A 15,290-nucleotide genomic window follows, 5' to 3' on the forward strand; every position below is an offset into this window, starting at 1 on the left:
AGACTTAGTAACAAGCTTGTCTGTTACACCCTAAAGCACATTTTTTGAGATGTTAAAGATGATTGACAATTAGCATACAGTTTGTATCAGCGTCAATACAAAAGATTTTTACAAGGTATGATGGCTTTCTATAGGTACTGTACACACATAAGCATATCTGTTAAATCTCATTCTGATCAAATTCTAAGCAGGTTAAAAAAATGCAATGTTTCTAGGGTAAATTATCTGAAAGGACTGAAAATGGTCTTTGTTCATTGCTGATCTAGGTTCATAACCAGACAGAGTTGTCGGATGATTCTTCCTATTGAAAAGTTGTGTAATGTGTAACCCTGTTGCTAATCCGTCATGTAGTTTGCACACAACAGCAACTAAGTGGTATGCCAGACATCCGTGTGGTGTGAGAAGAACAGCGGTCCCACGACTTTAAAAATTGTGCGGTGTGTGCCCGGCATAAGGCTAAGCAGTGTTGAGCCTGGTTAGTACGTGAATAGGAGACCTCCTGTGAAAACTAGGTAGCTGTTGAAAGTGGAGTGAGTGAGTCCAGTAGGGGGTGCTCATGCTGTGGTCTGTGTGGGTTCTAACGTCCCAGTGTAGTGACTGGGACACTATACTGTAACAATCACCATCCTTCAGATGACTGAGAATTGAGGTCCTGGCTCTCTGTGATCATTAAAAATCCCATGGCACCTCTTGTAAAGAGTAGGGGTATAACCCATTGTCCTGGCCAAATTCCCTCCATTGCCCTTACCAATCATGGTCTCCTAATAATCCCCAACCAGTGAATTGGCTCGATTACTCTCTCTTCTCTCCACCTATAGCGGGTGTGTAGTGAGTGCACTGGCGCCAGCTCAGCTAGGAGGCCTTTCTGTGTGGAGTTTGCATGTTCTCCATGTATTTCCTCCAGGTGCTCTGGTTTCCCTCACAAACGCATAGGTCAAATGGAGACACCATATTGTGTGAACGTGTTTGAGTGTGTGAGCCCTGCGATTGACTGGATGTCCATCCAGGGTGTTTCCACACCTGTGGCCCAAGACGACTATTTTAACATAACACAGTGTAATAAAAACGCAACACTGAGTGATGCACTCCCATTAAACCAGTCACAACCAATCACAACTCCTATTAAAAATGTCACAACCAAATATAGTCTGTGTGCTAATTATGATAACTACAGTAATCATTTCTAAAATAATTTAGATGCTTTTCATTTCAACAAGTGTTCAGCAATCACCAGCCTTTAAAATAACACCAAAGCATATAATCTTTTATGAAAAAAAAAAAAGATGTACTTATGAGAATATTTGAGAATTTTGATTGTTTTAGAATTTATCCTATGAACTTTCTTAACTTCTTTCTTAAAAAGATTTTTGTGAATCTGGAGCCAGAACACTTTCAGATTGAATATGTTCTTTACCAGCTTGTATTCAGCGTACTCTTCATGTTCTCTGTGATGAGGTGTAGATGAGTTCAGAGTCTTACTGTGTCTTAACCTGTGATCTTAAGAGATCTGAGATGAGACATGAGGTTCATATATATTGACCCAAACTCTGAATAGCTTCATGTTTTGAGTATTTTCTCCATTCATCTGGAATCTCACCATAACTCTCAAATGTTTTATTGTAGTATTTTTCTAGATCTTTCTGGAATCTGCACACAAACCACTTCCAGTAGGGCAGTTCAGAGAGGTCAGGGGTGATTCTCCAGATGGCATAATCTCCTCCTGCTTTTCTGTAATCTCTATATGGAAACCTTCCTTCTGATGTATTAAAATACTGATCACTTAAAACTAAACTTGTGCAAATATCAGAACAGAGATTCTTTGTTGAACGGTAATATGTGCCATTAACTCCTCTCACTCTGTGGAAATGAACACTGTGTTCTCCATCATGTTCCATGTTTTTGGTGCAGATGGCTTTACAGAACGGACACTGAACCCAACAATACCACAGAAGTGATCGGTCAGAATCTCATTTGGCCTGAACTTGAGGTAAAGCTTTTCATCAAATATATCTGTGTTGAATCTACTACAGATATCAGACATTATAGCAGGAAGTTCTTGTCTTATCACATCTAGAAGTTTGAAATCATCAACATCATCATGTTTCACTCCAGTGAGGTCTTTTACAGAGAAGATCAGCTCATTTGAGAGCTGCAGTCTGAAATTCATAAACCACAAATCAACATCTCCTGTGTTCTCTTGAACAGGTTCAGCAGATTCATGTGCTGCTTTCATGATCTTCTGCTGCAGGAGTTCAATGTTCTCCTTCATCTTGGGTAAAACACTTGACACTGAACTTATCAGTGATGTACCGACTGACTTCATCTCTGATGAAACTCTTGAAGTGATCTCTGGGTTTATGAATGTAGTTCATGTATTTGTCAAAATCCTCCTCTTCTGCCAGTGTCTTCAGGATGTGTTTCTCCAGATTTGATCTGTTTCCATTCAGTGATTCACAGTTTGTCATCATTTCATCAGTCAGATCTCTGGCAGTCTTCTTGTAGACACTCTGCTCAATAGGCTCTTTCAGTTTCTGACAGATGATCTCACCCAAAATGGCAGCTGATGTTGCTCCATGACAGTATTTCTGGAAAATACGATAGTACTCTTCTCTCTTCTTCTCAATATATCTTACAGGTTCAATGGCTTCACTGAAGATTTTCAAATTTTCCCAAAACAAATCAAACTCTTTCTTCAGTGTTTGTTCATCATTTGTTTTGTCTTTGAGTTTTAAGGCAAGTTCTTTGCTCTTTTCAATGAGAGTGTTTTCATGATGTGTCCTCTGAACATCCATCTTTTTCTTCAGGTCTCGCTGCTGAAGAATCTCAGTTAATTTCCTCTTTGTTTCTCTCACAATTTTATCCTGATGCTTTTTGATTTTGATTTTAAATAATGTTTTCCACTGAATCAGTATATCTGCATCTGTGTCTTTCTCAAAGAATTCAGACATTGATTTTTCCACTTCTTCACTTGTCTTCTTCAGTTCTCTTTGAAGATCAGTTTCTTTAACTTCTTGAATTGCTTCATTTTCTATTTTGTTGTATAGTTTGTTCTCAGTTTCAATCATGGCCCTGTAAAGCCTCCAGGACCACTTGCTGTATTCGGTCTCTAGTTTCCTGTAAGCTGTGACCTTTTAGAGTTGAAACCAACACAAACCATTCAGTAAGCAGTGAATTAGAAAAGCTGAGAGACATTGATTGTCTTAGTTTGGAGCTGCTCTATTATTAGTATAGTATTAGTATTTTTACCACCTCTAATACCATTACTACTACTGCTTTACGAAAAAAAAAAATAATAATAATAAATTAAAGACTAAGTAACATGGACACTCACCTGTAGTAAATCATCAGTTTCAGAGCAGATCATCTTCATATCCTCTATCTGTCTTTCATTTTCCTCTCTCCTCTCCGCTTGTCTTCTATTTAGTTCATATTCATTTTGTTCTTCAAGGAGTTTTAGTTTCTCTTCAAAAGTCTTTTGTTGAGCTTCTCTTTCATTAAACTCTTTTTCTCTTTTCTTTCTCTTGTTCTCATTCATCAGTCTGTCTATTTCAGACTCATATTTGATCTGAAGTTTTTCTGTTTCTGTTTTTAACTTCTCGTGTTCTTGCCTCATTTCTTCTATTTCATGTTTAAATATCTCTCGTTCTTGTCTCATCTCATATCGTATCTCTCTCTGGTGTTTCTCTTGTTCTCTTATTTCTCTTTTGAGTTCTTCTTCTCTTCTCTTTTTCTCTTTCTTCTGATTCTGTCTTTCTTCTTTCATCATCATCTTCATTCTCTCTTTTTCTTCTTCATGTTTCTTAATCAGTTCTTCTTTTTCTCTGATTCTGTCCATCAGGATCTTCATTTGTTGTTCTTGTTTTTCTCTCTCCATCTCTCTGAACATCTTACATGAGTAGAAACTCCCTCCGTTCGCTGTCACCATGTTGTCTATCTTCTCCAGTAGATCAGACACCTGTGTTCGGTCTCCAGTCTGATTATTATTGAACACATGGAATCTGTTTCCACACGCTTCAATCAGCTTCATCAAAGGAGATCCAGGTTTTCCCAAACACTGTTCAATTTTTTTGTTCTTCAGATCATCTCCTCTGGTGAAGAGCACCATGGTGTACTTTAGAGATTTCTCACCAAACATATCTTGGATGATCTTCACTGATGTAGCTTCTTCTTGAGTGAATCGTTGCCCTAAATTGAGCACAATGATGAACACATGTGGTCCAGGCAGGATCATGGAGATGCAGTGGCTGATTTCTCTCTGGATCTCCTCATTAGTAAGTTCAAGATCAAATAGTCCTGGCGTGTCGATCACAGTAACAAGTCGGCCTTTGGTTTCCGTTGTTTCCCTGTGAATCTCTTTAGTGACTGACTCTTGAGATGTTTCTGCTATAAATGCATCTCTTCCTAAGATGGTGTTTCCTGTTGCACTTTTCCCAACTCCAGTTTTTCCCAGAAGCACAATCCTCACATCATCTTCACTCTCTGTTCAACCAGTAAAAGAGGAAATGGATCAGTTTTAAACTCCAGTTACATTCTACAAATATTACAGACAAACATTTCCTCACACATAAAAACCCCAAATGCCTTCCACCTAGAAACACCAACCCGGACAGCACATATACATCTGCCCGACATCGGCCCACAAGTGGAACATCAGCCTCCAAACCTATACATCCAAGAAGTACCGGCCAGGCATAAATGGATATCTTCAGACAGTGCTCTATTTCCCAGCTCATCAGCTTTGGGTCGGCCCACTATTGGAGGCCGTTGCTGTGCTTATCTGTTTGTGAATGCCCAGTTATTCATCTCTTTGCAACCCACCAGAGAAAAGGTGACCCTGACAACATTCTGCTGCTCAGCAAGATTGCTTGGTCTGTCCCAGAATATTATATATATGTCTGTTAAGTTCTTATTTTGAGAAAATTTCTTCTCTTCTATGTCTGTCTCCTATGCTGTTTATGCAGTGAACACAGTGCAGCGGTTCCGTGTTCTACGTCAGAACGCTGACTCTGTATTGGCCGACGCTGTTCATGTTCAATAATGAGCCGGCATTCTAACATAGAATCTGGAAGCACTGAACGCGTAGAAGAATGGAATTGTTGAATAAAGTTGTTATTTTTGTTTTGTTTTTGTGCAAAATATAATACAGACCTCAACGGTTGGAGTTAAAAAAAAAATCAGCATTTGTGTTCTACTGAAGAAACAAAGTCACCTACATCTTGGATGTCCTGGGGGTAAGCAGATAAACATCAAATTTTCATTTTTGGGTGAACTATCCCTTTAAGGTTGAACCACTGTAGTCACATGAACTGTTTTAAATGTTTTTAGTATCTTTATGGATCTTGAGGTGACATTGCTGGCAATAGAGGCCTCACTGAACCATCGAATTTCATCAAAAATATCTTAATTTGTGTTCCAAAGATGAACAGTCTTACTGTTGTAGAACGACATTAAAGTGAGTAATTAATGACAGAATTTTCATTTTGGGATGAACTAACCCTTTAACTATTCAGTCCTTTATCAACCTCCATTTCTATTTTCAACCAGTCTACCCCCCCCTCCTACTCGGCCAGCTACAGCAGTCCATCACCCTTCTCCTGTCTCAGCAGCTATGCTCACAAATTAGCCGCAGTTTACAGCAATATGGCTCCTGTTTACTCTGACATTTCTCAAACAGCTAACTCTTCTGTCCAAATAACATATTCAGCAACCCATGGGATTATTCTATCACACGCAGGGCAATCTGGACTCCTTCAACCTCCATTTCTATTTTTAACTGATCTATTCTTAAAAGAGAATAGTAAATAATCAACTTGTCTTCTCCCCACAGTGCTCACATTCCAAGCACTAACAGTATCATCTCAGCTCCAGTCTTCTCATGCAATATGCTACCATCGACCATGAAATTAAATACTAGCACTTCTAGGCCACCTCAGTTCCTTCCATCCATCCATCCATCCATCCATCCATCCATCCATCCATCCATCCATCCATTCCCTAACCTTCCATCCCCCTATCTTTTCCATCCCCCAATCCATCCATTCATCCGTCCATCCATCCGTCCGTTCAAAGCATCTGGATAATCACTCAGGGGAAGTCCTTCTTGTCCAATTTTCCTTTGAAAGCAGCAGCCATCCCCTCTCTCCACAACAGTCATGTTAGATGATGCATGCAAATGGAAATGTGCCTCTGGCAACAATTTCTCTCATCCTGGAACGGTATTACATTTTCTTTTCTACAATGACTACATCACTCATCCCAGTGACATTACATTTTACTCTGATGCAGCACCCTCTAGAGGCTTCAGCTTCAGCTTATAGTGGGCACTGGTTTGCCTACGAATGGCCTCAGAGTCCAGTTCTTTTAACTCACAGTTCAAGCATGTTCTTTTCAGCACTTAACATAATATACCCCATAATCATAGCCACCACCTCTTGGGGGCTTGAATGGTCTAGGAAATCAGTACTCACCCACTCAGACAACACAGCAGTAGCAGAAATCATCAATAAAGGCAGATCACGTTTTGCAGTTATCATCCAATTCACAAGTTCACGCTTACAAATAATCAGATAGTAAATAGTATGCGTAGTAGTATGTGTATTTGGCATGCTGTCCGAGGAGAGGGCTCCGATCTCTGTATTTTGGCCCGAACCCAGAGTACTCCCCCCAAAATTGCAAACCAATGCAGGACAGCAGCCGGAAACGTTAATGATGACCCCCAAAAATTGCATTGTGTACGCTGAATGTGCTGTTTGGGGTATAGGTTGACATCACTGCTGCGGCAGTGGAGAGAATAGCCAGAGGAACTGAGCTCCTGCGGGAGCCGAGGCGACATCACTGCTGCGGCAGTGGAGAAATTGACCAGAAGAACTGAGCTCCTAGGGGAGCTGAGGCGACATCACTGCTGCGGCAGTGGAGAGAATAGCCAGAGGATCTGAGCTCCTGAGGTAGCCGAGGCGACATTACTTCTGCGGCAGTGGAGAAATTGGGCAGAAGAACTGAGCTCCTGCGGGAGCCGAGGTGACATCACTCCTCTTCATCGGGACGACAATCTTCTTGGCACAAGTTTACTTTTGTCAAGCCTTCGTCATCCTCCATCACCTAGGAGACGGACTCTCTTCTTTATTTCCAGTTATCTTACTTTCAAGTTAAATCCTTGCTTTGGAAAACCCGCCGGAGAACGCCCTCCTGAAAAGGACCAATCGCTCCAAGCCATGTGCATTGAAACTCTACAGAAAGGCAGTAACTACAGCACTCTGAACTTATGCAACTAACAACCTTTTAAAATTTGTGTAAACTGAGTTTCCTTGCTGGCTCTCAAAGGTTAACTGTTTGTAATTTGCCACTCTTTTGATCACCTCTGTTTCTTTGACTTTACTTTCGTTTTCCATATTTGTGTATTCTTAGTGTATATTTAGTCTATGTATTCGTAGTCTCATATATTAAATACATTAAATTCATGCTCGATTGTTTCTGCTGCTCATTCAGAAAACCAAGTCACTTCTACGTTTCGTTTCTACAACATTGCTTTGCGCTTTGATGCTATAATAGGAATTTATTCTCGTGGCCAGAGAATAAAATTTCTTTCAAAATAGTCTATGAGAAAACCCATAGTTTGCTGGACAAGCTAGGATAGTTTTTCTAAACAACTATTAAACTAGAACTAATCATATACAGTTGGTACGGAAAGTATTCAGACCCCCTTAAATGTTTCACTCTTTGTTATATTGCAGCCATTTGCTAAAATCATTTGTTCATTTTTTTCCCTCATTAATGTACACACAGCACCCCATATTGACAGAAAAACACAGAATTGTTGACATTTTTGCAGATTTATTAAAAAAGAAAAACTGAAATGTCACATGGTCCTAAGTATTCAGACCCTTTGCTCAGTATTTAGTAGAAGCACCTTTTTGATCTAATACAGCCATGAGTCTTTTTGGGAAAGATGCAACAAGTTTTTCACTCCTGGATTTGGGGATCCTCTGCCATTCCTTGCAGATCCTCTCCAGTTCTGTCAGGTTGGATGGTAAACGTTGGTGGACAGCCATTTTTAGGTCTCTCCAGAGATGCTCAATTGGGTTTAAGTCAGGGCTTTGGCTGGGCCATTCAAGAACAGTCACGGAGTTGTTGTGAAGCCATTCCTTCGTTATTTTAGCTGTGTGCTTAGGGTCATTGTCTTGTTGGAAGGTAAACCTTCGGCCCAGTCTGAGGTCCTGAGCACTCTGGAGAAGGTTTTCGTCCAGGATATCCCTGTACTTGGCCGCATTCATCTTTCCCTCGATTGCAACCAGTCGTCCTGTCCCTGCAGCTGAAAAACACCCCCACAGCATGATGCTGCCACCACCATGCTTCACTGTTGGGACTGTATTGGACAGGTGATGAGCAGTGCCTGGTTTTCTCCACACATACCGCTTAGAATTAAGGCCAAAAAGTTCTATCTTGGTCTCATCAGATCAGAGAATCTTATTTCTCACCATCTTGGAGTCCTTCAGGTGTTTTTTTAGCAAACTCCATGCGGGCTTTCATGTGTCTTGCACTGAGGAGAGGCTTCCGTCAGGGCCACTCTGCCATAAAGCCCTGACTGGTGGAGGGCTGCCTGGATCAGATGGTTGACTTTCTACAACTTTCTCCCATCTCCAGACTGCATCTCTGGAGCTCAGCCACAGTGATCTTTGAGTTCTTCTTTACCCCTCTCACCAAGGCTCTTCTACCCCGATAGCTCATGCCCCGCCACTCTCAGGGTTTATGTGGCCGCTCTCTCGGCCTGCCACGCTCTGATTGACGGGGTATCGTTGGGCAAGCATGTCCTGCTCTCTTGTTTAGTTTGAGGAGCCAGGTGGCTTAAGCCTCCTTCTAGAACCAGGATCCCTTCATGGGACCTAGCAATAGTCTTAGAAGGCCTGGTTGAGACCCCCTTTGAACCGTTAGAGTCAGTTTCTGACAAGCTGTTAACTGAAAATGGTTTTTCTTATGGCTATAACTTCTCTGAAAAGAATTGGGGATTTGCAAGCTCTGTCCATTGTGCCATCCTGCTTAGACTTTGCCCCAGGAATAATGAAAGCTATTTTGCATCCTCATCCTGACTATCTGCCTAAGGTTCCTTTCTCGAACTTGCATCCGGTCACTCTTGAAGCCTTCTGCCCTCCGCCGTTCACAATGCCAGAGCAGGAGAGACTTCACAGACTGTGTCCAGTCCGTGCTCTTCAGACTTATGTCCACTGCACTAGCCAGTGGCGTAAGTCAGAGCAACTTGTTGTTTGTCATGGCGGCCATAACAGGGGTGCGGCCGTCAAGAAACAGACCATGTCACATTGGGTGAGAGATGCTATTGCCCTTGCTTATGAGGCACGTGGTCAAACTTCGCCAACGGGCATCAGGGCTCATTCCACCAGGGGGGTTGCCTCTTCTAGAGCTTTGGCTGGGGGCACCCCCTTACAAAATGTTTGTGATGCGGCAGGTTGGTCCTCTCCGCACACATTCATAAAGTTTTATAGTTTGGATGTTCATGTTACTCCGGGCTCCCATGTCCTTGAGTCGACATCACAAGCTAGCGTCTGAGACTCTCTGTGCTTGTGACACACTTCACAGCCTGGGGGTAACACACAGTGCGGCGGCGTGGGTATTCTCGTTCCCATAGTGCTGAATAAAGCGCAGCTTAGAGTGTAGCCTTTGAAAGGGAACGCCACCGGGTTACTTCACTGTAACCCTGTTCCCTGAAAAGGCGGGAACGAGAAGCTGCGCTTCTTTGCCGCACTGAGATGTCCCTGGACTGCTCTTCAGACAAAATATCTGCTGATGCACAGGTGGCACATCTAATTATAGCCTCGCTACGATGCATTCCAATGACGTCACGCAAGGCTATAAATATAGGTCAATTTCATTGACGTTGTTTTACACATATATTCACAGCTGGTCACGACTAAAGACGTTCCCATAGCGCTGAATAAAGCGCAGCTTTTTGTTCCCGCCTTTTCAGGGAACAGGGTTACAGTGAAGTAACCCAGTGCGTTACACATCTTCAACTAACCCAGCAGGCCAGAAATCTCACTTCTATAATTGCCTTGCCCCAAGCTCTCTTTCAGCTTTCTTAACGGGCTGGAACTGTTTCAAAGGTTATCTCGCCACTACAAATGCCTTCTACTAACCTATGACTGACTTAGCCTCTGCATCCTCTCCCTTCACTGAAGCTATTTAGAGTCCATCCCTGCATCCCAATGTGCATACTATCCACCCTATCCGCCCTAAATAGTATTGAATATTACTAGTGTCACAAACTATTTAGGATGGATAGTATGCACATTGAGACGCAGGCCATGTTCCTCCTTGCCTTTTGTTGGCATCCTACGATGTTCAATATTTTGCCCCTACTTCATCATCATCATTCATCCATCAATCCGTCTATCTATCCCTGCATCTCTAACATTTCTACCCACTCTCAATATACTCTCATATTTACTCTTTGGAGAAGCAAAACGGAACACTTAGGAGCATCATACCCTATTTACATCTTCCATTTAAACTGCCTTCCTCAGCCCATTCTAACCTAATTCTGAATACGTTTTCTCCAGACACGTTGCCTGAGCATCTCCAAAAGATCCACTCTTTCTTACTGAAACCAGAAAACTGGCCACAAGATTCACTTCATCAAATCCTCCACTGAACTAGTTAACTGAGGTTCAGGACCCAGCCACGCCTCAACCAATTACCTGATTTCTCAAAACCTTCTTATATTGGGACACGCCTAACAGTACTCTTTGTCTCTTTCTCTCAAACCCTCCCTTTTCCTTCCTTCTCTCATCAATTCAACTATCCTTACCATCCTCTGTTCTCTTCCCTTCCAGGTTGTATAGGGGGTCCTAATCACTCGTCTTACATTTAACTGAGTTGATTCCCCCACTATAAGTCTCCCGGCTGCCAACGCCAGATGCCCGGGTCAACCTGATTACCATCCCTTTCCCCCTTCCTCTTTATTCTTTCCCTATTCATCCCTAACTTTATTTAATAGTTCTCCAACATTTATGGTTGTGGTGTAGCACTTTCTCATGAAATGAAACTGAAATTTAAATTTGTCATTTTTATAGCGCTTTAAAGGGGAATTTAGTAGTTCTTTAGCAAGCATGAGCAGCTCTGTTCTTTATGTATTTTAAGTACCAATACCATGTTGGCGGCAGCTAATGAGTGAGAGGATTGTTTTTGAACACCTTTTTTTTTTTAAGTGATTGAGTACAGTTTTTGTGAGGGTACACCATTCATGTAACTCTTCATGCCAAACATATTCTCAATGTGTAAGATATTTAATTAGCTCCAAACTACAGAATTAACATTTAAGACCAAATTAATTTTCTGGTCATTACCTGGTGACAGTAAATGTGTCTCCAGTGAATTAATTTTCTTCTTCATGTCTTCAAATTGCAGTAATTTTTTCATCTGTGCCTCCAGAAATGTCTCTGTGGAGTAAAACTCTCCTCTGTTTTCTTCCAGCATCTGCTCAACGTTCTCCATCAATGTGGACACTTGTGTATTGGGACCAAAGAAATGATGTCGTCCTCCAAAACTCTCAATGACAGACTGTGTTTCTTCATTGAGTTCTGCTGTCTGATGCTCTGAACTCTGCATTATGAGGATCATCATGTGTTTGTTGATTCTGGAGCTGAATATCCTCTGGATCTCCTCCATTTCTGCTTTGTCTTCATCAGTCAGTGGAGTGTCAGGAATAATGAGGAGGAAAACATGAACTCCAGGATCACAGAAGAGACACACAGCGGAGACTCAGACGCATCACTTCCTCCTCTGAGAGACGAGTGTTGAAAAGAACTGGAAGCTCCACCAGACTGATCTGACGTCTATGAAGATCCACATCTGATTTTCTGTGTGTCTGCTGCAGGATCAGCTCTGATATGGAGGATTTTAATGTCCTGTTACTTCCACACACAACCAGATTCAGCTTCACACCCTCTGAAACTGAGAAGAACATTTCATGAGTTTGCCTGCCTGTTCAGCCTTGACAGTTAATAGTAAAATGAACTTGAACTTAACATTTAAAAATGGTTCGTTTATCATTAGACACATCAAATATCATCACACTCACGTCTTTCTGTGGCTTGTTGCTCCATTGAGAAATACTGTGAAGCTTCAGCACAATCCAGGTGACATCCATTATTAATTTTCATAATGTCCTCAAACATCTGCAGAAGATCATCAGGAGAGCTTCTTCTCTGAAGACTGAAGTGTCTGTTGAAGCATTTCTGAATGATCTTCTGTAGGATGTCATTGGTTTCAGTGGGCTCTTGTGTGGTGAGCACCATGGTGTGTTGATAAACCCTCTCAGAGAAAGAGTCCAGCACCTTCTCCACACACTCCTGATCTTCTGCTGAACACTGATCATGTTTGAGGAGCCAGAACGATCACATGAGGTCCTGGATCAGACAGAGACACAACACTCTTTCACTGTCTGTGTGATGTGACGGAGTGACAGATGTGTCTGGAGCAGCTGAGGACTGTTGATGACCATCACATGTCTGTCCTTCAATCTTCCTCCAACTCTCTCTACAACACCTGGAGGAGCTTCACTGTCAAGCGCTGCTCCTCCCAACAGGAAGTTTCCCACCTGACTGTTTTCTGACACGCTCTTCCCCAGCAGAACAATCCTCACTGTAAAGAGTGAGATTCACAATCCTCACTTCATACATTATCACAGAGCTCATGTGATATGTAACATGTTACGATGCCAAGATCTTGAACTTAATCCAACATCACTATTCAAAACGGACATAATACACCAGTAGGAGGTGTTTAAGGCTGAATTTATCTCTTCTGCTTTTAAGGGGTCAATCTGCCCATAATTTCAACATTCTCTTAATTACTTCATGTGTTTGTTTATCTGTAAAAAGACTTACTCATAGGGGGTTTTTCTTTGCTCCATCTTCTTCTGCAAGGAGGATTGTGGGCAAAAATCACTGTATGAAAAGAAAATCTTCTATTTCTTCTATCATCACAGTAACACAAACCAATAGAAACCATCTTTAAATAATGCTTACAAGCAGAAATATCAAAGAGAAATGCTGAGAAATCAGTTTAGAAAATGCAATCACTTTAGTGTTTTTTGACTTGTTGTCTTGAGAAAACTCAGAATGTTGCTCATTTTAACTTTCTCTGAATATACAATGAAGAAACCGTGATAATCTTAATAATATCTCTGCTCTTATTTGGTCTATTGAATGAATTTGATAAAATGTTCCTGAACAGTCATTTGAATCTATCTGTCATCCTCACCTCTGGTGTCAGCGCTTGACATGTTTATACTCTGTTCTCTCCTCCGTGTCTGTCCTTAGTCTTCAATCAAACATCATCTCTGACTTCTGATGTCTGTCTGTTTTCTCATCCTGTATGAGATTCACAGATTTCACCACTTTCACCATTCTACAGAACTACATAAAAGTAAATTAAACTGATTGATTTGTAACACCTTTTTTCATGGTCCCCTTTCAGTAGCATGCAAAGGCTGAAGGCTACCAGTAAAGCTAACTAAGTTTATTAAATTCAACAATATGTGCACATTCATTATTAATATTATGCCAATGAAAACACCTGTTCGTTGTCTCACCACATTTACAGTTACAAATGACCTGAATCACTTAAATCATATATTTTAAATTCAAAAATGGTGAAATTAGATTTAGAAATTAGATACGTTTATTTGTGTGCATCACGGATTATTTCTCTCGTTTACAAATTCTTTAGCTACTTTATGGCTGTTAAAGGGTTAGTTCACCCAAAAAAAAAAAAAAAATTATGAATCAGATCACGGGTCAAACTGCCAAACTGCTGAAATCACATGACTTTGGCGCTCCGAACAGATGATTCGACACACTGATTTATTTATGCTCCGAATCTTCCTGAAGCAGTGTTTTGAAATCGGCCATCACTAAATAAGTCATTATTTTGTTTTGTTTTTTTGGCACACCAAAAATATTCTCATCGCATTATAATATTAATATTGAACCACTGTACTCACATGAACTGATTTAAATATGCTTTTAGTACCTTTATGGATCTTGAGAGAGGAAATGTTATTGCTCCCTATGGAGGCCTCACGGAGCCATCGGATTTCAACTAAAATATCTTAATTTGTTAATTTGTTTTAACAAAGGTCTTGCGGGTGTGGAACAGCATGAGAGTAGTTAATAAATGACAGAATTTTCATTTTTGGGTGAACTAACCCTTCAACTGCGGCACGCTGCTCTCAGCAGTGTCTATGAACATATAATTCACTTACTTTCATTTGATTTGTGGTTTTAGACTGCTGAGGCAGCTCAGATGAGAAGGTTGGTTATCTTGGCACAATTCATTGCAGCACCAATCAAAATAGAGTTAATATTAGGCTATTATTTCTCAACCTTTATAATAAACACCTGAAAAATACATAGGACATCAATGGTGGGCACAGCCCTGCTCTCAACACTGAAAGACAGTGTCTTTAACACTGATTTGTTCCTGATACAGTACATTCATAATTAAACTAAACTTATGTTGTGTTGTATGCTACTCTACATTAATTACTGTAGACTTTAGACGTTTAGAGGTTATACGCGCCATATTGAATTTAACATGGATGAAAGTGATTCTGTGAGGGATCGTCATACAATCAGTCATCATCATCATATTCATAATGACACGCACAGTATAAAGGTCCTAAATCACACTTCACAACTTACAGTACAACTTTTGAAAATTGTTTTATTCAATTTTTGTCTACTGAAAGTTTTTTTTTTTTTTTTTGGAAAGACATTTCATTAGATAAATAATTGGCATAATGTTAAACAACAGTACAATCCATTGAACACAATTTAGGCCTACTTCTGTGTCCATTACAGCCTCATTTTCACTTTTCATTTGCACTACCCTGACTAAGGCCTATTTCATATAACAAACAATGTATTTAAAATGAAATGTGATACCTGGTTTAGAAGTCATTCTTGGAAGTTTATGTCCTCATTGCTGTATGAGAGCAAGATGAAATCCTTATGTACGGGTGGAGTCGTCATGATACAAAGGTCAAAAACTTTTACTGTTTATCTTGAACAACAGGTGTGGGTAAAAGTTCAACGTACAGTTCCTTTGGGAATGAGGCATAATGTAAATCGCAAAGACTATAACGATTTTCAGCAACAAAAATAGATGGACAATAAAGCAGAATGAAATTATGTATTTCAGAGAACTTCTGTTAGCTGATCAGTATATTGTATTACGTATATTTGACAGTACATATACTCCTCACCACAATTTCTTGA

At 40.6% G+C, this 15,290-nt stretch overlaps 1 protein-coding gene across 1 annotated transcript; it reads right to left on the reverse strand.

Annotated features, from left to right (window-relative positions):
• Window positions 1-2,252: 2,252 nt before the first annotated feature.
• Window positions 2,253-11,742, reverse strand: LOC125261073 (trichohyalin-like). The gene is made up of 3 exons (XM_048179630.1): window positions 11,355-11,742; window positions 3,332-4,479; window positions 2,253-3,128 (listed from the first exon to the last, which is right to left on the reverse strand). Exons 1-3 carry the CDS (start codon window positions 11,674-11,676, stop codon window positions 2,253-2,255), a joined length of 2,346 nt encoding a protein of 781 aa, XP_048035587.1. The 5' UTR covers window positions 11,677-11,742.
• Window positions 11,743-15,290: the final 3,548 nt, after the last annotated feature.

This window comes from Megalobrama amblycephala, unplaced genomic scaffold (genome assembly GCF_018812025.1).
Source record: "Megalobrama amblycephala isolate DHTTF-2021 unplaced genomic scaffold, ASM1881202v1 scaffold265, whole genome shotgun sequence".
Lineage (NCBI taxonomy): Eukaryota > Metazoa > Chordata > Actinopteri > Cypriniformes > Xenocyprididae > Megalobrama > Megalobrama amblycephala.

Coding starts and splice junctions, on each gene's coding strand:
- LOC125261073 (XM_048179630.1), bottom strand. CDS start 11,676: ATGGAGGAGATCCAGAGGATATTCAGCTCCAGAATCAACAAACACATG. Junction 4,480..11,354: donor GACACATTTACTGTCACCAG/GTAATGACCAGA, acceptor CTGGTTGAACAG/AGAGTGAAGATGATGTGAGG. Junction 3,129..3,331: donor AAACTGATGATTTACTACAG/GTGAGTGTCCAT, acceptor CAACTCTAAAAG/GTCACAGCTTACAGGAAACT.